Below are 18,172 nucleotides of genomic sequence, written 5' to 3'. Positions count from 1 at the left end.
GATTGGGAGTGCTGGAGGTGACATGTTACAAGTAGAGACCTAATGGAGTGGGGTCTGAAATATGTATAGCTGAATATTTGCATTATGTCTATAATATCAATGTTATCTATTTATCAATGTGATTGTACTTTGTATAAGAACTTTATGGTTGAAACGTTCCATAATTTTGAAAAAGGAATAGTAAAACAGATCAGACTCAGGGTTTAAGGTGATTGAATCTATAACCAGCCAAGACAAATCTCCAACCTCATCAGTCACTGGCCAAAGAAGACACACCTGAGCCACAGGCACCACGGCGGAAAACAGGCCACAAGTGAGAGGCTGGGAGAGTATGTATTCAGATTGCTGAAGTTCTGCGTGGGGAATCTTGCTTCCTTTTTTCTTTTTATGCCACCTAAAGTACCCAAGTGTATTAATAATGAAATTCTGCCCTTAAAGTTGCAATCCGTTTTAGGAGCAGAGGAAAACCTAATCTGATTGTCCAGCTTAGATCTATAAGGGGAAAACAATCTTCACCCCATGAGTACACTTCTTAGGGCATGGATTGCAGTCCCTAGCAGGGCTCTAAGGAATTGACTCTGCACAGAAATTTGCTGTGAGAAGCAGCTTGGGGTAAATACCCCTTTCTCAGAAACATGCTTAGCACACACTGCCACAGTGCTTTTCCCACTTGACTGGGGAAGTCAGTCTAATCAGTTACTGATACTGAAACACTGTATCTCCTAGGGGCAGAGAAATAGAAGACTGTTCAGTGGAAATAAATAGCTTAGAAGATGAGTATTCTCTAAAAGGAAACTTGAAGAGGATACATTAAATACTTCCTGGAGGGAAGACTCCATTCCCCCAGACGTGGTGCCCTTAATCATCTCTGTACAGTATACCTCCCAGAGAATACCCTCAGAAAGCAGAATGTGCCTCCTGTGTAGGTAGCTGAGTAGGACAAGAGAAAACAGAGTGGGGAGGAAGGAGGAGTTATTTACCTGCAGTTTATCCTCATGGTTTGTATGAGTGTTAGAGAGATGCCTGAATTCCTGCGTCAGGCGGAAACAGTGCTTTACGTGTTCTGGAGATACAAAGTCTTCTGCTACTTTTATGCAACTGTATAGATTGTGCACCTGGGAGGGGAAAAAAGTACAGAGGGAAAGCATCAGGCATTAGAGATTCAATAATACATGGAAAATGTCCATGATATAGTTAAAAAAAAAAAGCTTCAGAAATACTTATAGGGGCCGGCCAGGTGCCGCAGTGGTTAAGTGCGTGCGCTCCGCTGCCGCAGCCCGGAGTTCTCCGGTTCAGATCCCAGCACGCACCAACGCACCACTTGTCAAGCTATGCTGTGGCGGCGTCCCATATAAAGTAGAGGAAGATGGGCACAGAAGTTAGCCCAGGGCCACTCTTCCTCAGCAAAAAAGAGGAGGATTGGCATTGGATGTTAGCTCAGGGCTGATCTTGCTCAAAAAAAAAAAAAAAACACAAAACAAAGAAAAGAAATACTTATAAAATTCCACTTTTATAAAAACAAATGCAGAAAAACTCTAAGTATAAATTTATAAATAAAAGTGTTAGTATTTACACAGAAAAGGACCTGGAAATATACGCCAAACTGTTAACAGTACGCTACCTCTGGGGAAGGTAGGATGAGGGGATTGAAAGGAGTATGGCACAGGTAGCTGAGCTGAGACTTTCACTTTTTTTGTGTGTGAGGAAGATCAGCCCTGTGCTAACATCCGTGCCCATCTTCCTCCACTTTATATGGGACGCCGCCACAGCGTGGCTTGCCAAGTGGCGCGTCAGTGCGCGCCCGGGATCCGAACCGGTAAACCCCGGGCCACCGCAGCGGAGCACGCACTTAACTGCTTGCGCCACTGGGCTGGCCCCGAGACTTTCACTTTTTCTTTAATAGTCTCCACTGTTTAAAAATTTTTAAATGAGCATTTAAAATTACATGGAAGAAAATTAAAAAGCAAAAAATAAGTTACAGTTGAAGAGCAATCAGTCTAATCCAACCATTTATATCTATTGCCAGATGAGCAAGAAAATCAGAAATAAGGAAGCCTATGGAACTGTGGAGCCCAGCCCCCAAGTTGGAACCTACCTGGTGTGGGGCTCCAGCAGGTATGAAGACGGCATCTCCCAGAAACTGAACAATAGCCCAGCCTTGCACACCATACTCCTCATAGAGTCGCTTACGGAGAGTCTGGTCCAGGTACCAACTTTGGTCATGAATTGGGTCATGATCAGGGGGATTCTCTTGGCCTTGCTCTTCTCCAACCTGAAGCCATGACCAAAACCCAAAGATGGAAAAATCAATAAATACATAAAAATAATTAACAGCATAAATCCAACTTGCTACAGCAATCAATGTCCCTGGTGGGCCCAAGCTTCTGCTTTATTCTATTCAACATCCTCTAAGTGTGGATTCAGGCTTTTAGGGCATTTTGACAAGAGGTACAGGTCTTTAATGCCAAGGGACTCCACATGAGAAACCCTAGGCAGGCCATCTCAGCACCCCCAGAGGCATACCTTTCGGAGCAGCTCGCGGATCTTCTCTGCATCCTTGGCTGCATAGATGTGCCACAAAGCACCAGGCTTCTCCTTTCCATCGTGAATCCTCTGCTTTGTCACCTCATCAGCATCTCCCTCGTCAATTGTCTTGAGTACCTCTGAAAAGAGCAAAATGACACTTTTCAACATAACCAGCCATTTCAGGACCTCTGAGTGAAGCAAAATATCCAATTCAAACAACTTTAGTCTCCACTATTCTCCATCTCTCTGAAGTAATACAAGATAGAATCAAAGAATCAAAACTCATATTGGTCTAAACTTCCTATACACAGGAAGCGCAATCTTAAATCTTCCTTATTTAATAGAGACTCAGCATTTTTTGGAGGTATAGTTTTCTTTTAAAACATATTTCTTCCGGAAACTGTGTAGCCATACCTCATGTTTAAATTGCAGGTTATTTCCTGCTGCAAGTAGATGGACTCTATATACTTTCTCAAGATCTCTTCAAACTGTAGGATTCTATAGATTTAAGGCTATGAAGCATAAAGCTTCTCTGGCAAGTTAAGAGGGCTGGCTTCTAATGCTTGTTTATTACAGTCCCTTAAAGGACAACATAATGGAAGGATCTGCAGGTGTGAGGCATCAAAAACAAATATGTGGCAGGAAATATACTGAAGTAATGACACTGATTATCCCTGAACCTTGAGATTTTGAGCTACTTATTTTCTTCTTTAAAATTGTCTATGGGGCCAGCCCAGTGGCGTAGTAGTTAAGTTTGTGTGCTCCGCGTTGGCAGCCTGGGGTTTGCAAGTTCAGATCCCAGTGCAGACCTTTGCACTGCTCATCAAGCCATCCTGTGGTGGTGTCCCACATACAAAATAGAGGAAGATGGGCACATATGTTAGCTCAGGGCCAATCTTCCTTAGCAAAAAGAGGAAGATTGGTGGGCCAGCCCGCTGGTGCAGCAGTTAAGTGCAAGCGCTCTGCTTCGGCGGCCTGGGGTTCGCAGGTTTGGATCCCCAGCGCACACCGACACACGGCTTGTCAAGCCATGCTGCGGTGGCGTCCCATATAAAGTAGAGGAAGAGGGGCACGCATGTTAGCCCAGGGCCAGTCTTCCTCAGAAAAAGAGGAAGATTGGCATTAGATGTTAGCTCAGGGCCCATCTTCCTCACCAAAAAATAAATAAAAATAAAATAAAATTGTCTGTTTTCTAAAACTTCCATAATTAACATATATTAATTTTACACAGAGATGGCAGGGAGTGGAAATGCAGCAAAATATCACTTTTATGCTTCCTTTCCATGCAAGTGCCTTGGCTCTACCATCTGTCACCCTACAGCTGATCTGGGTGATGGACTAAGTAGGCCGGTTTGCCCTTTCTTCTTCATTCCTCTTTGTGAGGCTACAAACTCAGTGGAAAAGAGCAGCATTCTCATAAAGAGAATAATTCTGGTCAAAGATAACACAAGTAGCACTCTTCTCTGCCAGAACCTCCCTCTGTCTATCAATATCCACTGGGCACCTACTACGCAACAGGTAGAGATTTAAGGAAAAGACACTGGCCTTGGCTGAGGAAGAATACCCAATTCTACTCCCGAGGCCAAGCCTCATCATCCTGAAGCAGTGAATTCTAGCAATCGTACCTTCATCATGAGCACCCTCCCCGATGGGGATCCCAACATACACCATCACATTAACTGCATCAGACACATCTAAGTGAAGATTTGTTGTGCCAACTCTTCTGTCTTCCGCTGTTATCAAGCCTGAAGGTAAAAGGAAGATACACAAGGTGAAAGGGTAATATTCTGAAGAATCCATATAGACCCTACAAGTGAAAAAATACTCAAAAGATGTTCTTAAATGAGTAACACTGGGAAAGTGAAGTATATCTGTTTATCAAGAAATCACTCTCCTCATCTCTTTTCTAGTGTTTAAAGGCTGTTTTCTAGCTTGGTTGACACTATCATTAGCTTTGGACTCTGAACCAATTCCACCCCCTAAAAATGATCTCTCCTTCAAAAGCAAAACAGATATGGACATTAGTGACGTTCAAAGGAAGCTTGGCTTTCACAGCTAGGACATTACTGTGACCTCACAAAGAGCTGGCTGGGTAGCATGGCACTCAGATTTCTTTACTGTTATTTTATCAAGACTCTTAGAAGCTAAGAATCATGTCTCCTTGGATAGAATTTTTGAGAGGAGACTTTCTAACTAGTGGAGATATACAAGCTTATGGACTGGGCCCGTACAGATGTTATGCAAATCAATATGACAAAAGCAAACATTCAAAACCGTCCTGAAAACTATTAACTTCTACAGCACTTGTCACTTGCTCTCTATCAGCTCTACACTCCCTCTATAGGTGAAATGGAAATAATAGTGTCCAAAAAGGGCAATTATGGCCCCTCCCTCATACCGTAGGCATTGTACATCTTGGGGCCCAGATCGGGCCTTACAAAGTAGCTGGGTAGCCTGGAGGCCAGATTGAGCCTGCCATCTCGTTTGGTATATTCTGGTAGAGGAAGGTTCTCCATCAGATCTTCAAACCTACAAAAGAGAGGCAAAATTCACTTTTCTGTGATTACTTTGTGACGGCTTCAGCAAGGCCCAAGTCTCTCAAGATGATCCACTGTAGTTGACTAACCTTGTTGGCATCATGTCCCGAAAATCTTCCCCAGGAGGCCAGTCCTTGAGTTTGAGCACCATTGGCTGCCCATCTTCCGACCTTAATCGCTCTAGAAGACAGAAAGCACTCCCACAAACATCTGCTGGGTTGGTTGCTGTCTGATTTTCGAGTAACTAAAAGTTTCAGGAAACCAAGCTCTTATTTTCAGACTTGTAAACTCCCATAATGGACTGTGTGGGCTTTGTTTTCCTCACTCACTGCTTTAGTACATGCTATATTTTTCCATCTCACAGGGATTCTAGCCCCCTCTACTGAGTGAAAGTGCTCCATACCCGCCATGGAATCATGTGCTTAAGTCCAGGTGTGCTCTGGGGGCCATGTGATTGTCATGTGAGCTACCTAGTTGGCACCAGGACAGAATGTTCCTCCTGCCAAGAGGATATAATTTGTTATTCCAGGGGCAGGGCTGGACATATAGATGCTTACTTTCCAGACTGCTATTACTGAACCAGATATTAAAGCTACTTACTGCATATTATCTCGAAGCCGTCCCAGAAATCCCGAACTTTCACATCAGATATTATAGCACAATTCCTGCAGTTCACCAAGTCCACATCCTGGTCTCCAAATTCCTGGCTAAAGGCTTCTGGTTTCCAGAGTTCAGACTTGAGCTTTTTATGTACCCCTGAAACCAGCACTGGCTGTGGAAACAAACATATCCCAATTGGAGGCATTCAGGAAATACTTTTAGCTCAGGACTAAGGGACAGAATAGGAGGGTTTCCTGGGGATGACCTCTTCTCCATGATGATTTACTGTTCCTTTCCAGTTTCAGAATCTATGGATTTCAACATGCCAGGTACAGCAAATGGAAACTACTTCTACTCTATTATTATACTTGGTTCTCCCCCTGGGGGGCATGCCACAGAAATCACTTCTGTTGCCCTGGTATCTACCACTATCTTGAGATGAGAGGACAAAAAGCTGACAAATGCACCTTTGAGAATACTTCCCCACATCTAGAATGAAAAACTATCCAGACAATTCCATACCCTCCTCCTTCCTCAACCACCTCCTAAAGTATAAAAATCAGGAAGTGTTATCACACTATCACACACACTTGTGTGGCCTTGAAACATCTACTTACAAAAGTACCAACCACTTCCATATACCTCCGCCTCACCCCATATCCACTTAAGGATTTTCCTCTAAAGGTGTCATTAACGCCAGATCACCTCCTCACAGGAATTTCAACTGCCCTTTTAAGAACACAGAGCTACACAGCTTAGAAATAAAAGGATCCACAATGTATTTTTAGGAATCTTCTGATTTTTAAAAATCCAAGAAAACTCGAAGTAGCAAGGCTGTCTACAACAAACTTACTATGTCTAAATCTCCCTGGGAAAAAATCTCCCAGAGAGAACTGGAAATATACCAGTAGCTGTGGGGGGCAGGCAGACAGCCAACCCTGGGAACTGCTTATTCTTGCTTACCTGGCCTTGCTTCCAACACTCTCGGAAGATCTTCCAATTGTTTTTGTTGCTGGGGTCATGGAGACATAGAAGTCTTCCATCACAGAGCCAGGAGTGAGAGGTATGGGGATCCAGCACATTTAACCCCATCACCATCTCCTTAACCTCCTTTTGGGTATCAGTCAAGTTACAGGCCCGCTTTGCAGCATCTGAGGTTTTCTTATTTTCTACCACTGAGGCAATGATGTGGTCAAGGAAGTTGGGTAGGCTGGCCTTGTTCTTTACTCCCTGCCAGACACAAATCCATCAGGTAAGTTTGAGGCACCATGAGAAAAGCATTCAAAAAATTGTCTCACAGTTATATTCACAAGGAGTTCTGATCTACTTGATTAAATTTCATAAAAGTTATTGAAATGTCTTTTGTAACTGGAGGGGGGAGGGAGTCTATTAAGTCAATATCTTAAATTTCCCTATCCTTCATATTTTGCTCTACATTTATGAAAGAAAAGTACAAAAAGATCTCCTGTGCCTCAAGAGATTTAAGACCTAAGAAATATCTTTGGCATTCAGCATGTTTTAAGCATATGCATGTAGACTGTAGGGATCACATCCCAATAAAGGGTTGTACCGGAGTATCCAAGAGGAACTGCATATTCTGAAAGTAGTCCCCTACTGCCCAGTTCTTCCCCTGCTACCATCCCAGTGAAAATTTCTGATCTGTTGCAACTGATGGGAAAGATCAGGCCTAGAGATGAAAGTGACATACGTAAGGTCACAAAACTGAAGGAGGGGAAGGGCTTTGTAAACTTGATAATCCTGTACCTGAAGTATCACTAATCATTATCTCTAAAGAGTAGATGTTATCATATAATGTCCTGGTAAAATTAAAAAAGAAAAAGGAGAACTGGGGATCGAGCAAGTACAAATAACATAGAGCCCAAAGCCCAAAGTAATCTTTTTTTTTTTAAGTCATTTATACAAAAGATAAACAAATAACCTACATTGTACAGGGCTCAACCAGCCACAGTTCATCCAATTTCAGCCATTAATCATAAAACAGAATGAGAAACATGTTTATGTACTTGTTTGAAATTATCTCCAAGATATATAAACTGAAAACAATTGTGTAGAAAAGCAATTGTGTAGAACATCTGTGTAAAAAGAGGGGGAAAACTATATACACATGATAATGTCATTGAAAGGACACTCAGGAAGCAAGTGACCTCCAGAAAGGGAAACAGGTGGCCAGGAGACAATGGTGAGAAGGAGACTTCACTGTATCTTTTAAATTTTGGACGCTGTGAATTCATTCATTCAGTAAGCGCTTACTAAACACCTACTGTGTATCAAACACTGGCACTAGGGATACAGTGGTGAATAAAACAGTCAAAACTGCCTTTAAGGAGAGGCGAGACAGATAATAAATAAAACATACAGTAAATCAGATGGTAATAAGTGCTATGGAAAAAATAGTAAGTGCAGAGAAAACAGATTTGAGTGAAGGATGGGAGTGGGATGGACTTTTAAAAAGAGTGATCTAAGAAGAAGTCTTACTGAAGAGATGGCCTTTCAGGAGGGAGGAGAGGAAGTTGATGATGAAGCAAACCATGTAGTTACATGGGAAAGTTCTAGGTGTAAGAAAGGACAAGTGCAAAGGCTCTGAAAAGGGAGCATGCCTGGCCATGTTCAAGAAACAGCAAGAAGGTAGGTATGGCTAAAGTGGAGTGAACAAGAGGAAGAGTGGTAGTTGAAGTCAGAGAAGTGAAGGGAAGACTCACAGATAGGGCTGGAGCCTTATAGTCCACTGAAAGGACTCTGCTTACATTATGAGAGAAATAGGAAGACTTTGAAGGATTTTAGGCAGAGGTGACATGATTTGACATATTTTAAAAGGATCACTCTAGCTGCTGTGTTGAAATAGCCTGTAGAGTGGAAAGGGAAGAAATAAAAGGGACCTGTAAGGATTTTACTGCAAAAATTCAGGCAACAGAGGATGTTAGCTCAGACCAGAGAGGAAGCAGTGGAGCTGATGAGAAATGGGTGGACTCTGAATACATTTTGAAGATCAAACTGAAAGGATCTGTTGACAGATTAGATATGAAATGTGACAGAGGGGAGTCCCAAAGACTCCAAGATTTTTGGCTGAGCAATTGGAAGAATGGAGATGTCACTGACCAAGAGAGGAAAACAAGGAGGGGCAGGCTTATAGGCAGAAGATCAGGAGTGTGGGTTTAGATGCGTTACACGTGAGCCATCTATTAGATATCCAAGAGAATACAATATGAATGTACCGCCTAGGTTAAAAAAAAAAAATTAACGTCTGTCAAGAAAATAAAGTAACTTCTGCTGCTGATTGAAAAATTTTAATGTCTCGATTTCTACTGACTTCCTAACATGGCACAAAAGGTTCACTACTTAAAAGGATCTCAAACATTCCCCAAACATCATGTAAAGAGAGATCTTGTAGCTGGACAGACAACGTAGAGAACACAAGTCACCCACATACCCTGTAACCCAGTTATCAGGTCTCTGATGGTTTTCATGGAAAAGCAGCAAAGGCTAGAGTCTTAGAGAGGACACTTACTGCCGAGGATGTAGAGAAGACCGGGGGGAAGGGTATGCCTGTGTCCAAGGGGGTTTGAGGAAGCTTTCCGGGCCCGGAGTGAAGGAGGTCTCGAAGGCTAGAGCCTTCGGTTTTGTTGTTGGAGGCAGTGGGACCCAGTAATAGACTGTTAAAAAGCTTTGGAGTCAACGGAGAGACCTTTGCAGTGGAGTTGAACGAGTCCAGCCCAAAGGGTGAATGAGACTCTTTACTGAGCACCGACCTCAGGGACCCTGCTTCTGTAAGAACATAACCAGGAATAGCATTAGGCATGGCAAGGAATACTCAGCAGGCAACTGACTCCTAAAAATCAGCCAAGTCGGAAGGAGGAAAGACTCTCCCCTCCCCTGCCCCCCAAACTACGTACGGTTTGTCTGGGCCAAGCCTGATGAGCTATGACTATGGCAGGTCTCATGGCCAAGGAGAAGCTCTCTTACTTCTTCCTTTCTTTTCCAGATCTGGATTTCAAACTTCCTTTTGTTCCCATCCATCTTTCGTCTCCCTCACTTTCTAAGACAGTGTTTCTTCAAGTGGGTTTCCAGAATACTTGTATTGGAATCATCTGGAGTGCTTGTTAAAAATGGAGATTCTTGGTCTTACTCTAAGAGATCCTCATTTAATAGTTGGGGTGGGGCACAGGAATCTGCATTTTTAACGATTCCCCAGGTGATTCTTGTGCCCATTGATAACTAAGCCTAGCCCTCAATCCTGGCTGCATAACAGAACCATCTTGGAAGTTTGTTAAAAATCTTATATCAGTTTTGACTAAAGAGGTCTGGGGTAGAGCCCAGGCATGTGACTTTTAAAAAAAAAACTCCACTTCTAGAAAGAAGTTGAAAGAGATTCCCTCATTTTATGTGATCAGCCAGAGAAAGCAAGTGGCATGTTTCATAAACGTGGATGGTAATGTGTGAATCTGAAGAATCCCAGAATAACTCAAGTGTTCCACCCACAGGCAGGGCACAGGCTTATGTTCATCTCACCTTTTGTTTCTTCTTTAGCCTTCTGAGTTGCTAAATCCGCCAACCAGTGCAGGGCAGAGGAGGGTGGGGCTGTGTCAGGGCAAGGGGGCCTGATGGCTTTTAGCTCACTATTGCTATTTGATGCCAAACTGTCTGCTTTCAGAGGCTCATCAGATCTGATGTCAGTGCTGTCAGCTTTGGGAACGTGGTCGGGCTCTGGAGCTGTTACTGCTGCAGTTCCTCCTCCGCCTGAGAAGGTGGTTTCACTTCCAGAAGAGGCACTAGGGTTTATGCTAGGAAGCTAAAGCACGGAACGCCAATATGGTTAGAATGCTGTCCTTGTGTAGAAAAAGTAGAATGCTATGCATGTCAATTTTTTCTCAATAAAACTGGAAAATAAAACAAAACAAAACAAACACATACAAATAGTGATAGCTGCTGACACTAAATAGGTCTGGGAAAACAATCTGAAACTGTCCCATAAACCGCTATTTCATTCATTTATTAACTTAACATATATCTATTAAGTCCTACAACATGATAGAAACTATGCTGGGTTCTGTGGAAAAAGCAGTGAATAAGACTTGAAAATAAAATAGGGTTTTTGTTTAGTACGCCTGAGGCTCAATTTCTGCAATGGCAAATTGGTGATTAGAACTCGACCTCAGGGGCCTGCCCAGTGGCGCAAGTGGTTAAGTGCGTGTGCTCCGCTGCAGCGGCCCGGGGTTCACCGGGTCGGATCCCGGGCGTGCACCGACGCACTGCCTGGCAAGCCATGCTGTGGCGGCGTCCCATATAAAGTGGAGGAAGATGGGCACGGATGTTAGCCCAGGGCCAGTCTTCCTCAGCAAAAAAAAAGAGGAGGATTGGCAGATGTTAGCACAGGGCTGATCTCATAAAAAAAAAAAAAAAAAAACTCTACCTCAGAGAGCTATTCTGAGGATTAAATGAGATACTGTATACAAAGAGCTTAGCATAGTGTCTGGCAGACATAAATGCTCAATAAATGTTTATTATTCTATTACTGAATTTTCCAGATGATTTGGTCTAAAGTCAACTCTACTGAAAATATATCTTGAGGTCCCTCAGCATTAATCCCTGAGCCTCTTGTTGACCATATGGTAGCAGTGTTCCTGGAAGGGCCTCCAAATGTAAGCAGTTGTGTGTGTGTGGTTTTTTTTTAAAACAGCCTCTTGTTCAAAATAGTCACCATCAAACTGGAATGACCTCCACCTCTGACAGAGCAATGAGAAAACTGCTGTCTCTCTCTGGAGGCTTGGGATTGCTTTCAGGGTAGAATGATCCCAGCTCAGCAAGCCTATCCTAACATTTCTATCCTCTGTAGCTAACACAAGGACAGGGACCATGCACACAGATAGGACTGTATTCCTAGTCACCTTTTCTATATTCTTCACCTATACAAGGACCCTGACATATAAATCTTGACAAGATGCAAAGAATCTCTTTGTGCTCTTTATTAACCAAGCCTGAATTGGTTTTAAAGATAATGAAGAGATACCAGTCAGGGGAATTAAAATCCCTTGAGTAACTCTTTGTGGACTCTCTGTAGAAAGGCTTCCCATCCCCTAATTCCCCAGGAATCCTATGGTACCCTGAGACAACAGAGGTGAAAATGAGGCATTTCCTGGTACTAAGAACTTAAGTTTCACTCAGTTATACCCACACACATCACTCTACCTGTGACATCCCATTGGTGACAGCAGGTCTCAACACAGATTTGTTTTGCCGACTAATACAAGGGCAGTTTGCTTTAATTCCCCATTTGCCCCGAGCAGCATGTACCATGTCTCCAATATTGTAAAGAGCTGGAAAAAAGACAACAACAATAAACATTAGAATGCTTATATGTGCTAGGTATTGTGTTAAGGACCTTATTTATTTTATCTCCCTCAATCTTTACCACATTTCAATGAGGTAGCAGCCTTTTCCCTCAATTTTTGATGATGAAACTGAGACTCAGAGAAATTAGGTCATTTGCTTAAGTACATATAAGTGGTAAATGGAAATACTAAGACTTTAACTCAGGTATATCTAGCCCTAAAGCTCTGTGCACTCTTAACCACTAAGAGCTACACTCTCTCCCTCCTCTAGTAAATATTAACAAGGTGTCCTCCAGGAGAAACTCTAGGGGTAGATTCCTTAATGTTCAAGAGTATGTACACATTTTGAATTGTATACTTGAGATTTATGTACTTTGATGTAAATTAGACCTAAAAAAAAGAAACAGTTAAAAAAAAAAGAAAAAAAGACCAACGTAAACCTTACACAAACCTTTAACCAATGCTTGGACCAGCAGGGAGCAGGCATCCTACCATTGCACTGAGAGAGCCCTTCTGTTTGGAAGCACTGGGTATAAAGGATCCTGGGGGTGGCCCCTGTAAAGCTTTCTTAAGTGGAAGAGAATATAGGCAGTAGTTTTGCAGATTCACCATCTTCAATGCATGTATGTTAATGGAAGTGAGGAAGCAGGAAACACAGACTTTCTGGAGGAATCACTGAAGTAAACTGGGACTATTACACAAACATGACCATTTACTCCTACTGTTAAGCTGCCTTCTTCATGGATTCAAGAGGTCTGATTAGCTTTAGCTGGATTTCTATAAGTCTAAAACCTAAGGTCTTTCTGGAAGCGTGGGGACTGGCTTTCTCTATTCTGGTCCTGCCAACCAAAGGAATGTAAAATAATATCTGGAAAAGTAACCAACCTCTCCAACCAGAAAGGTGAAGCAAAGTATATGCAGTGGCTACATACAATCTAACACATATATCTAAAAATTCAAATTCTCAGAGAAATCTGTAAGGCTTAAAAAAAATCAGACTGAGGTAAACCATTTCACCAAATTTTATAGTGTGTGAATAAAACATTTTTTTCCCATCAAATCTAAAAAATGAATTTCTTTACCTGTGCCAGGGATGATCTGTGTGGGCATGAGATTCTCTGGCTCATGGGACTGCCCCTTTGCACACTTCAACCAAGAGAAAACCTCTTCATCACCCATCTCTTCTGTCTCTGAAACAGAAATGACATGACTTCACTCTTTTTATGAGGGTCACAAGATGTATCCCTCTCAGTGAAGCAAAGTTTCAGACCCTAAAGGCCAATTTTCTCATGGGCCAAAGAAGACAACAGCTAACTTTTTAAAAATCTGCTTCACTGAGGTATAATTTACATACAATAAATTTAACAATTTAAAGTGTGCACTTCGGGCTGGCCCCGTGGCTTAGCGGTTAAATGCGCGCGCTCTGCTGCTGGCGGCCCGGGTTCGGATCCCGGGCGCGCACCGACGCACCGCTTCTCCGGCCATGCTGAGGCCGTGTCCCACATGCAGCAACTAGAAGGATGTGCAGCTATGACAGACAACTATCTACTGGGGCTTTGGGGGAAAAAAAAAGGAGGAGGATTGGCAATAGATGTCAGCTCAGAGCCAGTCTTTCTCAGCAAAAAGAGGAGGATTAGCACGGATGTTAGCTCAGGGCTGATCTTCCTCACAAAATAAATAAATAAATAAATAAAGTGTGCACTTCGATGAATTTTGACAAATGTATACAGTTGTATAAAACACTACTACCATCATGAAACAGAACATTTTCATCCCCCTTCCTAAAGTTTCCTTGAGCCCTTTGCAGTCAATACCCCTCTCTTCAACCCCCAGCCACCACTGGTCAACTTTCTAATACTGAAGTTTTGCTTTTTCTAGAATTTCATATAACTGGAAGCATATAGTATGTAGTCATTTGTGTTTGGTTTCTTTCACTTAGCATAATGATTCTGAGATTCATCCATATTGCTGCATGTATCAGTAATTCATTCCTTTTTATGGTTGAGCAGTATTCCATGGTACGGATGTACTACATTTTGTTTACCCATTCATCAGCTGGTAGACATTTAAATTGTTTCCAATTTTGGGCTATTATGAATAAAGCTGCTATAAACATTCAAGTACAAGTCTTTGTACGGACACGTTTTCATTTCTCTTATAAATACTTAGAAGTGGGATGCTGGGTCATATGGTAATTTTATGTTTAAAGTTATAAGAAATGGCCACATTGTTTTCCAAAGCGATGATACCAATTAGCATTCCTACCAGCAATGTTTAAGATCTCTAGTTCCTCCATATCCTTGACAACACTTGGTACCGTCAGTTTTTAAAATTTTAGCCATCCTAATGGGTATAGTGGTTTCTCATTATGGTTTTAATCTGCATTTCCCTAATGAGTAATAATAATTTTTTTCATGTGCTTATTTTCCATTGATCTATCTTCTTTGATGAAATATTGATTCAAATCTTTTGTGCATATAAAAACTGGGCTGTCTCCTTTTTATTGACTTGTAAGAGGTCTTTATTATGGATACAAGTCCTTCAGCAAATCTTTTTTCCCAGTCTGTGGCTTGCCTTTTCATTTACTTAACAGTGTCTTTTGAAGAGCAAAAGTTTTCAAACTTGCCAAAAACAATTCTTCTTTTGCTTTTTGGGTCCTGTCCAAGAAATATTTATCTAACCCAAGGACACAAAGATTTTCTATTTTCTTTTTTGAGGTTTTATGATTTTAGCTTTTATGTTTAGGTCTATGATTTACTTACAAGTTAATTTTTTGTATATAATATGAGTAAAAAATAGAAGTTCACTGTATTTCTTTGCCTACGGATATATGATTATTCCAGTACCATTTGTTGAAAGGACTATCTTTTCCCCATTGAATTATCTTGGCACCTTTGTCAACTATCAGTTGACTGTAGGTGTGTGAGTTTACTTCTAGATTCTCTGTTCTGTTGCATTACCACAGCATCTTAATTACTATAGCTTTATAGTAAGTCTCGAAGTATAAATCCTCCAAATTCATTCTTTTCAAAATTGTTTTGGTTATTCTAGGTCCTTTGCATTTCATACAAATTTTAGAACCAGTTTGTCAATTTATACAACAAGGTCTATTGGGATTTTGATTGGAATTGCCTTTAATTATAGATCAATTCGGAATAATTGACATCTTGACAGTCAAGCTTCTATCTATGAATATGGTACATCTTTCCATTTATTTAGTCTTCTTTAATTTCTCTCAGCAATATGTTGTAGTCTTTAGTGTGTGTCTTTTATATATTTGCTCAATTTATCCCTAAGTACTTCATGTTTTTTGGATACTACCACAAATGATGTTTATTTATTTATTATTTATTATTATTTTTTAATTTATATATTTTTTGTGTGTGAGGAAGATCAGCCCTGAGCTAACATCCATACCAATCCTTCCTCTTTTTGCTGAGGAAGACTGGCCCTGGGCTAACATCTGTGCCCATCTTCCTCCACTTTATGTGGGACGCCGTCACAGCATGGCTTGACAAGCGGTGCGTCGGTGAGCACCCAGGATCTGAATCTGGGCCGCCAGCAGTGGAACACGCGCACTTAAGCACTACGCCACGGGGCTGGCCCCACATGATGTTTATTTAAAATTCAATTTTTTTTTTTTTTTGTGGTGAGGAAGATCAGCCCCGTGCTAACATCCGCCTAGTCCTCCTCTTTTTTTTTTTTTTTTGCTGAGGAAGACTGGCCCTGGGCTAACATCCGTGCCCATCTTCCTCCACTTTATATGGGACGCTGCCACAGCATGGCTTGCCAAGCGGTGCATCCGTGCGAGCCCGGGATCCGAACTGGTGAACCCCGGGCCGCCACAGCGGAGTGCGTGCACTTAACCGCTTGCGCCACCGGGCCAGCCCCTAAAATTCAATTTCCAATTGTTCATTGAACAGCATACAGAAATACAACCAAGTTTTGTTATGTTGATTTTGTATCCTACAATCTTGCTAAACTCATTTACTAGTTCCTGTACCTTTTTTGTAGATTTCTTGGGATTTTCTATATAGATGATCACGTCATCTGATAATAAAAACCATTTTACTTCTTTCCAATCTATATATTTTTTTGTTATGCTCTTCTTTGTCTCTTATTTCTTAATGCTGACTAGTCACTCCAGTACAACGGTGAATAGAAGTTATGAAAAGTGGACCTCCTTGCTTTATTCCTGATCTTAGGGGGAAAAACTTAGTCTTTCACATTATGTAAGAAGTTCCTATCTATACCCAGTTCAGTGTTTCTGAACCTTTATTTCTTTATCACTCCTCTAAAGAACCTTTCTAGATCTTTTTTTGGGGGGGGCGGTGACAATTGTGCTTCCCACCCTAAGAAATTTCAATACAAGATACACTGTGTATCTGTTTATGTATTGTGGCCCTCTGGAAGGGCACAAACCATTGTAATATCTTAGAAGTCCCCTGCCCTTGCCAAGAACCAATTTTCACCCTTGTAGAGAATACATGATCTAGTTTGTTGAGAATTTTGACAAATGATTTTTCTGCATTTCTTGAGATAATCATATGGTCCTTTTTTCAGTCTATTAATATAGTCAATTGCCTTGATCTATTTTCAAATGTTAAACCAACCTTCCATTAATGGGATAAATCCCATTTGATCATGATATATTATTCTTTTTATGTATCTCTAGATTTAAATTTACTTAAATTTTATGAAAGATTTTTACATCTATGTTCATGAAGGATATTGGATCTGTAGTTTTCTTTGCTTGCTATGTCTTCGTCTGGTTTTGATATCACTATAATGCTGGCTTCATAAAAGGATTTGGCAAGCGTTTCCTATTATTTTCTGAAAGAGTTTGTGTAGAATTGGTATTATTTCCTCCTTAAATGTTTGGTAAAACTTACCAGTAAAGCCATCTGGGCCCGAAGTTTTCTTTGTTGGAAGGTCTTTTTTTAAATTACTGTGTTCATTTTAAATACCTTTTTTTTTTTTTTGGTGAGGAAGATTCGCCCTGAGCTAACATCTGTTGCCAATCCTCCTCTTTTTGCTTGAGGAAGACTGGCCCTGAGCTAACATTTGTGCCCATCTTCCTCTATTTTGTATGTGGGTCGCAGCCACAGCATGGCTTGATGAGTGGTGTAGGTCTGTGCCCAGGATCAGAACCTGTGAACCCCACGCCACCGAAGTGGAGCACGTCAATTTAACCACTACGCCACTGGGCTGGCATGTTGGAAGGTTCTTTAAACTAGAAATTCAATTTCATGATATTCACTTTTTTTTTTTTTTTTACTAGTTTCTTCAGGCACAGTTCTTGTTTGAGATATTTCTTCCTTTCTAATATAGATGTTTAATGCTATAAATTCCCCTCTCAGCACTGCTTTAGCTGCATGCCACAAATACTGATATACCATGCTTTTACCTTATTTATTTGAAAATATTTTCTAATTTCTCTTGTGATTTCTTCTTTGATCCATGGCATATTTAGAAGTGTGTTGTTTAATTTCTAAATATTTGGGTTTTTCCAGATTATCTTTCTGTTTCTAATTTATTCTTTTGTTGCCAGAGAACATAATTTATATGATTTCAATTGCCTTAAATTTATTGAGACTTATTTTATGACCCAGAATATAGTCTTTATAGTCTATTTTGGTAAATGTTCCATGTACACTCAAAAAGAATGTGTATTCTACTGTTGTTGGAGTGTCCTATAAATGTCAATTAGGTCAAGCTGATTCATGGTGTTATTAAGTCTTCAATACCCTTACTGATTTTCTGTATACTTGTTCTCTCCGTTGTTGAGAGAGGGTCTTTGAAATCTCCAATTACAGTTGTAGATGTCTCCATTTCTCCTTTTAGCTCCATCAGTGTTTGCTTTACATGCTTGAAAGCTGATATTAGGTGCATAAATATTTAGGACTATTATATCCTATTGATGCATGGACTCCTTTATTATTATGAAATGATCCACCTTATACCTACCAATATTCTTTGCTCTGAAATTTACTTAGTCTGATATTAATATAGTTACTCCAGCCTTCTTTTGAATAGTGTTAGCCATGGTGTATCATTTTCCGTTGTTTTTCTTTTAACCTACCTCTGTCATCATATTTAAAGTAGGTTTCTTGTAGACAGCATTTTAATTGGGTCTTGAAAAAAAAATCAAATTTGACAATA

General features: G+C 40.9%; 1 protein-coding gene across 2 annotated transcripts in view; it reads right to left on the bottom strand.

Annotated features, from left to right (window-relative positions):
- The window catches only part of KDM3B (lysine demethylase 3B), a 61,465-nt gene that overhangs the window by 2,400 nt on the left and 40,893 nt on the right, over positions 1-18,172 (bottom strand). For both annotated transcript variants that reach the window (XM_058541144.1, XM_058541153.1), the window contains 12 exons: positions 13,093-13,200; positions 11,868-11,995; positions 10,191-10,470; positions 9,190-9,446; positions 6,627-6,893; positions 5,664-5,835; positions 5,153-5,243; positions 4,925-5,055; positions 4,152-4,271; positions 2,524-2,663; positions 2,096-2,272; positions 981-1,115 (listed from right to left, as the gene is read on the bottom strand). In XM_058541144.1, the coding sequence (XP_058397127.1) occupies positions 981-1,115; positions 2,096-2,272; positions 2,524-2,663; positions 4,152-4,271; positions 4,925-5,055; positions 5,153-5,243; positions 5,664-5,835; positions 6,627-6,893; positions 9,190-9,446; positions 10,191-10,470; positions 11,868-11,995; positions 13,093-13,200 (2,006 nt within the window). The remainder of the gene's footprint in view (positions 1-980; positions 1,116-2,095; positions 2,273-2,523; positions 2,664-4,151; positions 4,272-4,924; positions 5,056-5,152; positions 5,244-5,663; positions 5,836-6,626; positions 6,894-9,189; positions 9,447-10,190; positions 10,471-11,867; positions 11,996-13,092; positions 13,201-18,172) is intronic.

This window comes from Diceros bicornis, chromosome 1 (genome assembly GCF_020826845.1).
Source record: "Diceros bicornis minor isolate mBicDic1 chromosome 1, mDicBic1.mat.cur, whole genome shotgun sequence".
Taxonomy (NCBI): domain Eukaryota; kingdom Metazoa; phylum Chordata; class Mammalia; order Perissodactyla; family Rhinocerotidae; genus Diceros; species Diceros bicornis.
The sequence above is the reverse complement of the archived record's forward strand: the minus strand, read 5'-3'. Positions and strand labels throughout refer to the sequence as shown.